The sequence below is a fragment of the Aythya marila genome, assembly GCF_965140915.1.
Source record: "Aythya marila genome assembly, chromosome: 10".
Classification (NCBI taxonomy): domain Eukaryota; kingdom Metazoa; phylum Chordata; class Aves; order Anseriformes; family Anatidae; genus Aythya; species Aythya marila.
Window position 1 is genome coordinate 530,676 of NC_139051.1, and position 12,438 is coordinate 543,113.

Sequence of the window (12,438 nt, forward strand, 5' to 3'; positions counted from 1 at the left end):
CGGGCGCTCCCGGGGCCGTGCCCGCCGTCAGCCGCCGCCACCCGCCGTTACCGGCAGCCCCGGGCAGCGCCGTGCCCGTGCCCGTGCCCGCCCGGCCGCTGGGGGAGCGAGCGCGGCGCGGGGCGGGGCCTGGGCGCGGGCGGAACCCGGCGGCGGGGAGCGGGGAGCGGCGGGGCCGTTTGGGGGCCGGACCGGAGCCCGGCGCCCTGCGGCTCTGAGCAGCGCCCCGCGCCCTGCCACGTCGGAGCTGCCGGCCGCAGACATGGTACCGCCGGCACGGGACGGGGGGACGGGACCCTCGGGGGGGCAGGGGAGGGGACGGGAGCGGAGGGCGGCGGCCGGGTGTGGGGCCAGGGCCGGGCCTGGGCCTCTGCGGGCTGCCGGCGGCGGCCGGCAGCGGGCCCCGAGCCCCCGGCCCCGGGTGTTGTCTGAGCGCGTCCCTTCCCCGCAGGTCTCCGTGATCAACACCGTGGACACCTCCCACGAGGACATGATCGTGAGTGCGCCCCCGCTGCCCACACCGCCGGGAGGCACGGCCCGGGGCCTGCCCCTGCCCCTGCCCCTGCCCCTGCCCCGCTGAGCGCGGCCGGGAGCGGAGCTGGCGGGGCACGGGGGGCTCCGGCGCTGATCGGCTCCGGGCCCGGCCCCGTTCGTGTGGAGCGGAACGCGCGGGGAGCAGGCGGGGCACAGCCCGGGGGGGGGGGCAGCCGCTGTGCCCGTGCCCAGGTGTGGCTGGGAGCGGACACACGTGTGTGGGAGGGAGGATTTCAAAGCAACGTGTAAACGCAAGGACTGGGCTTAAATAATGGCATTTCAAGCCTAAATAAGGGTGCAGCATTTTTACACCAACGTTACATGGCTAGAAACAAAGGTACGTTAGGCGGGGGGGCGTTAGGCCCAGAGGCCCCACGGCCCTGTCCTGGGGTGCTGTGTGTGCCCACCGCCTCCCTGGGCTCTGGCCACCTAACGATTGTGTAGTGAGAACAGCGGCTGGGGGAGAAAAGACCCGTGCTTCACATAGGTTGTTTACAAGCTGTCCTCTTTAACCTGTCGGGCTGAGACTTGGTGATCTCTTCACAATTCGTAGAGCTACTTTTAAAATGTAGGAATGCTCATTCAGAAAGCAGAAGCCGGGTGTGCTGACAGCACCTCTCATTGCCTTACAGCACGATGCTCAGATGGATTACTATGGCACCCGGTTAGCGACCTGCTCTTCAGACAGATCCGTAAAAATCTTTGATGTTCGGAACGGAGGGCAAATCCTCATCGCCGACCTAAGAGGGTAAAGTGTCTTAAAAAGAAGTGGAAGCAGAAGTTTTTAGCGTTTTGTCATTTTCCCTTTCGGTAGCATCAGATGCACAGTAAATCCCTCTGGGGTAGTTCTTCCTGTGGCTGGTTGTTGCTGAATAACTGTTGGGAGCTGTGAGAGGGGACAGAGAGCCAGTTAAAAGTACAACTGCCTTTCTGATTCATTGCCAGCTGAAAACTTGTAATTTTCTACAAGTAAGCTCACCATCTTAATTGCTAGCATAAGGATAAATGGTTGGAATTGTTTTCCATGGTAGTGGCTTTGCCCGCAGCCTTGCGTGCTATTTTTCATCTTGGCGTTACTCGTGTTCTTTGTGTCACTGTCCCAGCCCTGTGCAGGGCACCAGTTCATGATACGATGGCTGTCAAACAGCCACAACCGGAATTCATTTCTCTCAGCTTTGTCCAAACAATGCTTTTTCTTGCAGGCATGAAGGTCCAGTGTGGCAAGTTGCCTGGGCTCATCCGATGTATGGAAATATCTTGGCTTCCTGTTCCTACGACAGGAAGGTCATTATCTGGAAGGAAGAAAATGGCACGTGGGAAAAGACATACGAGTACACGGGGCACGACTCGTCAGGTGTGTGGTGTCTGGAGCTGGGATGTGAAACTGGGGTTACGAGGGGGGGTTCGGGTTGGAATAAATCCATCGTTGTTAAGGAAGAAAGCCTCTTTCAGACAGACTGGTAGATTAATGGAGAGGCAGTAAGTCTACTGAGCATGGGGGAAACACTGATGCAGTGGCATACTGCAGGATAAGCCGCCTTGATTCATACAGTGTGTGCATAGGAGTTGTTTTTACAAGGAAATCTGTTTCAAATAAGACAGGGTACTGAATTGTTGAGGCAGTATCGTACGCACTGTAGGAAGGAAGGAGGGAAGGAAGAAGCTGAGTTTTAGCATGCTGTGTTTTGTTTTCCAAGAGAGACTGTCTCGTTGAAATGATCGGTCTTACTGCAGGCAAACTTAAGAAGTCTCCACGTTTCTCTTAGTATTCCAAAGCCCAGCAACACTGATACTGGCCACCTGACAAGGGAAAGAGAGACATGTCTTGCTCAATATTATCCTCAAAGGCATTGACTAGAACACTTTTAATCCATGCTTCTGAGGCCAGGCCTGGATTAAAAATGAGAAAAGGGCTTTTTCTTTGATACACGCCTTTTGTTTTGTTACAAAACTAGAATTCCAATACTATGCTAGGCTATCAGCTTTTGCTCTAGAGCCAGTGATACTCTTGATATTCTTGCAGAGAATAGGCAGAGTTTTGTATCTCATTAAAAGTGCTGCATTGATGGTCTCTTTCAAAAATGGGGCCAAAAACAAAGGCAGTTTTCCATTATTTACTAATATTAGTCAGTGATTTGGTTAGTTAATCTTAGTTAGTCACTGTGTTACAACCCAGTCTGTCTCACCCCTCAGTGAACTCCGTCTGCTGGGCGCCACACGACTACGGATTGATACTGGCCTGCGGGAGCTCTGACGGAGCCATTTCGTTGTTGAGCTACACAGGTGACGGGCAATGGGAAGTCAAAAAGATCAGCAACGCACATACTGTAAGTCTGCGTCTTCGGAGCAGTGCAGAGTTCTTGGAGCTACGGATGATGTGTAGGCTGGATAAATACTGAAATACAACGAAATGTGAAACGTTCTCCAAAATCAAAACTAACTTGTTTTAAATAAATCCAATGTAGGAAGGTATGCTTTGTAGTAAGTAAAATAAGGTAGAAAAGACGTGAAAGCCATTCAACAGCACTGCTAATATGCCTTTATTAAACATTAGTGCTGTTCTGAAAGTACTTTGATACTAAGAACATGTCCTGCAATCTGGCTGTGAATAAACTGAAGCTGGAAAAACTTGTGATTTCCCCAAGCAGTGGGGATTTTTGCTTAAGTGCAACTTGATAAGCATCTAAGCCATTAATGACAGTGGCTTGCAATAACAGGAAATTGGGCTGTGGACCTGCGGATTCCTTCTTCTGCATTCCTAAATCTTAGCAACTGCAAGTGTCTTGCATCTTTTCCTTTTTTAATCTGTCTCCGCTGTTTACGTATCTAAGATGATATTTGCCCAGTTACTTAGTTACCTAAGACTTTCTGAATAAATGCCCTGGTGAGACTAGACTGTATCTGGAATTCTTATTCATCCAGTGTCCATCCAGCATTGCACAAGAATCCTAGTTTCCTAAACAGGGCTTATTTCTCCTCCTGCCACCCCAAAATAGCCAGTATGCTAGGTGTCCTCTGCCCCCTCAGCAGCTTTCTATTTATTTAAAGCAAGCAGCTTTTAGTAATGACATTTTTTTTTCCCTTAACTAGATTGGATGTAACGCAGTTAGCTGGGCTCCTGCTGTTGTACCAGGCAGCCTTATAGAACAACCATCTGGTCAAAAACCAAACTACATCAAAAGGTTTGCATCTGGTGGCTGTGACAACCTTGTGAAGATCTGGAAGTAAGTGCTCAGTTGTCAGTCTTCAGAACCTTTAAAATGTGTTCTTCTTTATAGTCTCTGGACATCCCTGTTGGCATCTCTATGCTTTCATTTTAAATTATTATTCTTTCCAGAGAAGTACTTCAAAAATAGAAACAACTTGGTGACTTCCAAATAGTTACAGCAATTCATGTCAGAGCTGCTTAATCTTGTCTTGAAAAGTGGCTTTTTAATCATTGTTGATTACATTTGTTATTTGGACAATAGCAGATCTCTGCACAGCAACTGAAGACCAGTTACTCTTGTCCTGTGCTGCATTCTGTCCTCTAGAAGCGATTCTGTGTAAGCCATAGAGTCTTTTTTTGGAGAAGAGTAGGAAACGCTTCTGCTTTGTATTGGTTGGATGAACCAGGAGTGTGAAAGCTAAGAAAACCATCTTCCAGAACAGGAGCCGGAAAGTATGACTGACTGCTGCTGCCGCCACCCTTCTAACTGTATAAATGTGTTTTCAGAGAAGAAGACGGTCAGTGGAAAGAAGAGCAGAAGCTGGAGGCTCACAGTGACTGGGTTCGAGACGTAGCCTGGGCTCCATCCATAGGTTTGCCAACAAGCACCATTGCTAGCTGCTCACAGGTGAGGCTTCCTTTGGAGTGGCAGGGGCAGGCTCTCATTGCCTCCATTGCCATTTACAAGAGAAAAGGGGAAGGAAGTAAAGGAATAGTAAAGGTAGAACTGTTGTAATAGGCCCTCTTGGTAATCCGCTTCTGTATCTAGGCCTGTGCTTGAAGGCCTTTGAGTCCTGTTCCTATCAAACTCAGAGGCCCAAGGGAAGTATTTCTGGACAAAGGTTTGTGTGGGTGTGGCTCTGTGCCAAGTACCACCTTTGGGTTTGAGAAGTGTGAGCAGAAGGGGCTCGCAGTAAGGAAGGGCTTCAAACTGAAGTCGTATTTTAATGTGTCTAGACCAAACTCACTGCGCTTCTAGCAAAAACTACTGTTTTCTAGTAACTTGCATTCTTAATCATTGTCAGCTCTGATGTCCTCATGCTTCATATTGACTCTAGTGTTTCTGCTGCTTATAGGAATTCTGGAACTGCTTGATTTTGTAGCAAGAGGGTGACTCAGTAAGCTGCTAACTTGCTGTCATGAGATTGGAAAAGAAAATACCAGCAGATACATACGTATTTTGAGAGTATTCCCCTGGTGTTTGCAGGTTGTCTCTTTTCTGTGCAGTTTTCCTCATCAGAGCTGTGCTTACACCTTGCCTTTGCCTGTAGTAAGAACAAAGCCCCTTCGCTGTGTTGAGCAAAAATCGATGTAAACACACCTAGAGCTCCTCTCGGAGCTGGGACGTGCAAGTACGGTCATAGCTGGAAATGCAAGCAAGCTTGGTTTTTCTGTTAAAACTAGTGGTCCAACCAACTCGGCGTTGTTGCTCTTACAGGATGGCAGAGTGTTTATCTGGACATGTGATGATGCCTCTGGAAATTCGTGGTCCCCAAAACTGCTGCACAAGTTCAATGATGTTGTCTGGCATGTGAGTTGGTCCATTACTGCAAATATTCTTGCAGTGTCCGGAGGAGACAATAAAGTGAGTACTGCTGCCTCAGCTTTTACTGTTGCATGTGCTATTTTCAGAAGAGCTGGGATGAGACAGGGTATTCTCACTTCCATTGTTTGAATCAAGACTGTTAAAGATTCTATTTTGCTGCAAGAGTGTTATTTTGGTTTTTGTTTTTTCTTTTGGATTACCAAAAGGGGAGGAAAGACCCTAACCCCTGGCAAACTGCTCGCGCTGCATTCTTACTCCTTAATGGAGACTGGAAATGCAGGCTTAATTTCATTTTGTAGGATACTACCACCAGATTTCACTCTCTCCCTCTCCCCCTTTATCAGTGGATAATTTAGTGCACAGCGATAACTAGTTGATAACTTAGACAACCCTGCAGTGCCTGACTTCAGTAGTTTGGTGATGGGCTACAACTACAGATGTGATCGTTACAAGGAAATGAGAAACTGAGAATATGTTACGGCTGAAACTTCTTTCTGCTCTGTTTTCAAGGTCACACTATGGAAAGAATCAGTAGATGGACTGTGGGCATGCATCAGTGATGTCAACAAGGGCCAAGGAGGAGTGTCTGCCGTTACAGAGGGGCAGCAGAATGAGCAGTGATGCAGGAGTGAGCAGTGATGCAGCAGGAAGTGATCACTAATACCTGATTTGCAATGTTTCTTGACTCAGATGAGAACTGGTTTTATCTAAACTGGACGTGAACTTGGGAAATAATTATCCAATTTTATGAGCACTCTATAACCAATGCTGGGAGGCTACAATGTGTTGATAATCAGCCTTAATTGACATTCCCTTAAATTAAAGGTGAATATCAGAGCAAAGTACTGTGCCTTGTGCTACTCCTTGGTGCTGTAAAAGTTGTACCCTGCCTTCTGGTTTAGGGATCAGATTTAATTGGATATGCTGGGGTCAGACTTCCTGCACTTGAGTAGGAGCAGGAGGAGGCAGGCTGTCGCGGTGCCGATGCCTGAACCCTTCTGTGCACGGGGACGAGCGTTCTGGCCATTCAAGTGGGGGGGAGGGCTGGTGGAGTTACCAACAGGAGGTGACATCCTGGCAGTAGTGAAGTGGTGCTTAGATCCTCCCCAAAATAACATGCTGTATGTGGGTACATGAAAGTCTCCATGTTTTCCTGAAGATGAAAGGAGTAGTGGAATGCATATGTATTTTGCTTTACGGTAATCTCAAACCTGGTTATTTAACCAACATCAACAAATCAAAATACAATTTGGAGGTGTTTTTTTTTTTTTTTTTAGCCATACCACACTTCTGTACTGTACCTCAGGTTTTTGTTTGGATACCAACGGAATAAAATCTTATTGCTTAAAGCCTGGTTTGCTGCATTTGGTAATCTTTCACGGGGGCCTTATCAGGTTTGTCTACAGCCTACCTTCAAACACGCAGCAGTGTGGTGGTCTCTCATCTATGGTACTAGCTTTGTAGCAGATGGGAAGTTAATAGTCCACTGGAGTCTAACGGTACACACTGTAAGAAGGAAGAAAATGAAAACACGTTTGAATACAGCTGTGAAGGCAAGTGATACCCCCTCCTGGAATAGGTCTTACTGAGGGCAGAACTTTATTCTCTTGCCTGAATTGCAGTGGCATGGAACAGGTAAGTGTGTAAGACTCAAACAAACCAGTTTTCGGCATGTTATCAGCTAAAAGCTGAAGCACTCTTCACACCCCGTAAAAGGGGAAGCACTTAACTAAAAGGTCCCATTTTTCCTTGGTGCTTCGGACCTGTTCTCTAAAGTAATGGTTCCAATGCATGCTCTTCGTTTTCACTTAGTTGAGGATGATGTTCTCCTTCTCTAGAAGAACCTCATTTCTGAGGCTATCTATAATAGCTAAATAGCATCCTAGTTTCTCCAACAAAACCACAAATTAATTACCTCCCTATATACCAAAGCAGCATGCAATGTTCCTGTTCTTGCTTAAATGCATGGTAGCCTTCACACACGCACACACAGTTGTCTAAAAGTTTAACGTTGCATTCAGACTTGCTTTGAAATTACGCAGCAAAGGAGTGTGTTATTTCATTTTCCATTTCTATTAAGATCTTAACTGCTAAACTGAAAAGGCTGCCTTACGTTCCCAGGATCTTACCCCTTCTCCATTTTTCAGCATGCAATATCTGATCAATGTACCATTTGGTTTTTAAAGTAATGGAAGCAATGTTTCCTAGGTATCATCTTCAGTTCCAGTCTTTCAGCAAAAGACAACAAAATTTGATAAAACAGAACCCAGTTACACCATTTCAGATAACAATAAAAACGCTTTGAGGCATTTCCTTTTTGAAAAATACACATTACAGCCATTAATTTTTAAAAAGAACAATATTAATGCCATGGGAAGAAAAACAAAAACAAAACCTCTCACTCCAGTCCCTACACCATTTCATTATAAATAAAAACAAACGCAGCAACAGATGTATGCAGTTTCCACCTTTCTGTGGATTTTGTTATCTTACAAGCTGACCGAGTTTCCAAGGAATGTGAGTACATATCAGGCTGCATTTCCAGAAATGTCATGGCACAGAACAAATATTCCTCTCTCTATAAAACGCTTCAGAAAGCAGCAGTTTGGTGTAGTTACAAAACTACCCAAGGGACGTGTTGGAGGATCTCTGGCTTCTGCTGGTTTTCCCGTGTAATTCCTCTCTGCTAACTCATCGGCTCCATCAGTTGCAGTTATTACAATTTAGTTACAGAAGAAATCACTGTAAGTACTAATCTCTTTTTGTCCTTTTGCATGGAACAAATGTGTTTTCACATTCATTTTTAGAAAGGACTTCAAGTCATTCAAGTCAGGAGAAACATTTTCACTGGATTGGGAATCAACTAAATACAGAGATTATAAAATGAGTTTAATTTTTCATTCTCTTTTTAGGTTTGACACACCACCTAATGAAGAAAATCATGTTTCTCAGAGGTACTCTGCTGGGAATTCTCCTTTTCAACATCCTCCGGACAGAAACTGCTTTGGCTGGCTCTAGTTTTTTAAGCCCTGAATTTAAAAAAATACAGGTAAAATTTGTGAATAATACTTTTTCAAAATTGTCCTCCTCCATAATTCCTTAAAGCCCAGATTCTTTACAACATTCAGTGTAGGTTTTAGAAGATAGTTTCTGGAGGAGGAAGGAGTTATTCCAGAGAACTACCGTAACAAGCCATTAGCGTAGAATCCATGCTCTGAGAATACACTAATCTCACTCACTAAGAATGAATCATTTAAAAAAAGAACAACTGAAGACAGAGCAGCCATTTAAATTATTTGTTAAACCACATAATTTTGTTAAACCCAATCCCCGTTAAAGTGAACGCAGCGATAGCAGTGCTGTTGTTCCATACCGACACACCCACCTAACTTTAAAAGAAGCCTCTGATGCCCTTACCCAATTGGCAGTATCTGTTAATTACGGGTTCTGATTCCCCACGACAGAGTAGTTTGAGCATGGAAAGACTACATGGATGTTATTTTGCTTGCTTTCTAGCAACAAAATGATCCAACAAAAACAACAGCAAAAATACATCGCCGAGGCACAGAAGGCTTCTGGGATGCAGATAAAGCAGGGGCAGAAGATGGCAACGACAGTATTGAACTCAAGGTTCGTATTTGTGCCCACATACAAGTTCAGGAGATGGGCTTGGGGTGGGAATACTCCTTCTGTCACAGGAGGTAGTACGTCTGAAAGCCACTATCAGGTTTAATTTGAAAGTCAAGTAGAAGACACGTGAAATCTGCTAGCACTGATGGTATGAAATAATTTAAAATTATCTGCACTGAGATCCCAATCTGCTGTTAAGGATTCACTTACATTTCAGAGCTAACATATAACAATACGAGTTCCTTGTTGTTTTCTCTCCTCCGGTTTGCTGTGCAGTTTGGCCTGCATCAGCTGTGTACTGTGTTTGTCAGGTACTAATTACACGCCTCAGCACCATTAAAGGAACAGATAACACTTTTATACCTTTTGTGCATCATCATGCACATGCATGAAGTTAACCTGCAGTGTCCTGGTCCAAAAATTGTCCATTAAACTCTGTCTTTTAATGTTTTTACAGTTTCATGTTCCCTTTGAAATTGGTGTCAAGGTAACAGAAGAGGAGTATCAAGAGTATGGACAAACACTGGAGAAGATGCTACAGGACATTCTCGAAGACAATGCTAAAGGTACTTTCAACTAAATCATAGCAGCAGCAGAGATTTATATATATATATACATACATGTATATATGATATATTTATCATCTAAGTTGTTATGTAAAGCAATCATAGCAGCATTTTAGAAGTGATTGGGCAGAAGTTACCACTATGAGAACTGGTAAAATATCTGATGTTCAGAAAATGCAGAAAATTTTAATTGAACTTTGAACAACCACATCAGAGTACCTTAGGAAGCAGGGGAAGGCTTCCTTTCCTTACACTGCCCATCTTTTTTTTTTTTTCTTTTTTTTTTTCTTTTTTTTTTTTTTTCCCCAAAGCCCTCGGTTCCCAGCATTTCCCTATCTTCTCAGCTATGTCCTTCATACTTTTCATGCCAAAACGTGTCAAAACCGATATCTTTTCGTTAACTAAAATGGCTCTAGCTGTTTCACTGATAAAGTTCTAATGACTAACTCCCACCACAAACTGATTTTTTATTTATTTATTTTTTTACTTTTACAGCCTTTCTCTCTTTATTTGCACTCATCTATATTAAGCTCTCCTTTCCAAATCTTTTAACGTGTATGTCAGTCTTCGTATCTGTATTACACATTCCAACTACAAATCACCTCAGGCTTCCTCTTTCACCTTCCTTTTCAGGATCCCAAGATTCTGCCCCAAGCTCTTCTCTGTTCTTCTCTAAAGTCCTTCTGAAAGGCTACTTCTGTGGCCATTACACAGATAAGATAGTGTTAGGCATTCCTGCCCCTGTAGAATGTAACTACGTGAAAGGCTTCTGCCTTCTGTCTTCTTTTGAGTGCTTGTGGCACTTCTGGACAGATTATCAAAACAGGATTTTCTGAAGAATACTACAGTTTTCAAAATAATCTATCTTTTGCCTTTTTAGAAACTCCAGTGAAAAGCTGAGGCAAGCTGAAGGACAACCACAGCACTTGATGAGCTGATTTAAGTTCTACTTTAAAATGCAATTATTACTGATTTCACAGCTTTTAAGAAGAAGGAAGTACATGAACCTGTGTAGTTTGCCCTGACAAAAAGACATCATACAGATGGACTTTTAAGTAAAAATACAAGATCTACAACCAAAAATAGTACAGGGCAATGTTCATTACAGGTGGATGTGTAGGCTTATTTCCTCTTTTCCTTAGTAACTACTGTGATTATTCTAAATGACGTGCTTGAAATCTATATGAAACTCATCTAGAACTGATGGAAACATCTTCTTATGCTTCTGTACACATCTATAATAGAAAATAAAGCTAATGCTGAAACTGCAATTACTTGTTATTTTTAAGAGTATCTCAAATTAGACAGTTCACGTAATAAACTGCAAACTAGATGCACATGGAATCAACTTTCAGTTGCCAAATTGTCAATGGAGGTGTTAACATGGATATTATCAGAGAAATTATCCAATATCTCTTCCAGTTTAAAAAAAATAATCCAGTTAACGTACTTGAATTCAGAACTATCTCCATACTAATGCTGAATATCAGAGGGAAACAAGGTAATTTTGGTGCTACAAGCGCATACACCAGTATGCTCCACTGTAGCACATATTCTCTTCTGTACCTAAGCATTTGCATGCTTCCAAAAAGGCTAAACGAATGCCCCTATGGAGATCGATGAATCCGTGAAGATTTTTTGGACTTCACTCCTCAAGACATTCTGTAAAGTACTCTTGAACAAGCTGATGTGATATGGGTAAACACAACTGCAACAGACAGTTCTTAGCTGTGTTTCGTTTTCCTGACACAGAATTAATTGCCCAGCTGAAGTGATCCCTCTGCTGCCACCAGCACGGCTTGTGTTACATACTCCACCCGAAGGCAAACCAGAATTGGGCAGCTTGTTGAGCAGAACATTCTAAGGTTGCCAAACAACAAAACAAACAAACAAAAACCCCTTTGTACCTAAATGTGTGCAGTATTTTCTATTTTGCAAATACAACATCAACCTCAAGAGGGTAGCATAGCCTAGGAACGCACTGCTTTCTTACGGACAAAATAGGTCCGATGTGCTTATCTGCCTAGAAGGCAGAGGAAGCAGCAGATTCTACAAATAATCTGTTCAAACGAATTTTTTTTACAGTCTCTCTTCCTTTGTAGGCAGAAGAATAAGTAAGCAAAGCAGTGAATCCCGCAGAGAGATCCGGGAAGCGCTCAGGAATGGTTCCACATCACTGCAGATGGCAGTAAAGCGATAGCTAAAGATAAGAACGAAGCATTGGATGGGGATCGTTACTACCTGATTTGGAGAATAGAGACTAAACTTAGTGAGAGTTCAAAGATAGCACCTTTCTCTTCTGAGTTAACTACTTTTGAGCTCTCTAGCTAACTGTGAAGAATAATGGAAATTCAACTAGCAGGTTAAAAACTTAAAAGCTAAGGGAAATTCTCTTAAATAGCATCACCTGTGACCTGTTTCCACATGAAAATGGGCTAATAATCACTGGAACCATTTTTTGGTTTGTTTTTAATGCAAGATGTGCACTTTGTATACTATCAGTTTCAAAACACTTTGTCACCGCCAGATTCCCTACAGTTTTGTTCTCATCACGCTTAACCTCAGAGTAAAACACATCAGAGTTTGTCTATTTATATGGTAGTATCAGCTGATAGTTAGACATCACGGGATATTCAATGAGATTCAGACGACGTTACTGAGTTATACAAACAAAGCTAGGGTAAATAGTTAAAGAGCATACAACTCGTTTTGACAACAAAATACTTGATGTACATTATAGCTTCATGGCCTCACTTCAGATAAAAATTTGCCTTTTCAAAAGCCTGATGGTCTACAGGAAGCAGCCAAATACAGTAAGCAAAGCAAAAAAGGAAAGTAATTCTGTTGCAACAAAGGATTTTTACACCAGCTTCCTATGTAAAGAGAAGTCCTTTCACAATCCATGATGTTTTTCATTGCAGTTCGTTGCAAGACCAGTGAGTGAAGATTTGAAA

The 12,438-nt window shown here is 43.6% G+C and overlaps 2 protein-coding genes across 2 annotated transcripts; both read left to right on the forward strand.

Moving 5' to 3' along the window:
* The first annotated feature begins 177 nt into the window (after positions 1-177).
* On the forward strand, positions 178-6,642 carry LOC309881994 (protein SEC13 homolog). The gene is made up of 9 exons (XM_082768588.1): positions 178-265; positions 452-496; positions 1,167-1,282; positions 1,737-1,888; positions 2,728-2,861; positions 3,625-3,758; positions 4,250-4,370; positions 5,181-5,327; positions 5,799-6,642. Exons 1-9 carry the CDS (start codon positions 263-265, stop codon positions 5,907-5,909), a joined length of 963 nt encoding a protein of 320 aa, XP_082624714.1. The 5' UTR covers positions 178-262; the 3' UTR covers positions 5,910-6,642.
* A 1,240-nt stretch (positions 6,643-7,882) lies between these two features.
* Positions 7,883-10,572, forward strand: GHRL (ghrelin and obestatin prepropeptide). Its single transcript, XM_082768091.1, has 5 exons — positions 7,883-8,032; positions 8,201-8,337; positions 8,805-8,918; positions 9,376-9,484; positions 10,365-10,572. Exons 2-5 carry the CDS (start codon positions 8,218-8,220, stop codon positions 10,382-10,384), a joined length of 363 nt encoding a protein of 120 aa, XP_082624217.1. The 5' UTR covers positions 7,883-8,032; positions 8,201-8,217; the 3' UTR covers positions 10,385-10,572.
* The last annotated feature ends 1,866 nt before the right edge of the window (positions 10,573-12,438 follow it).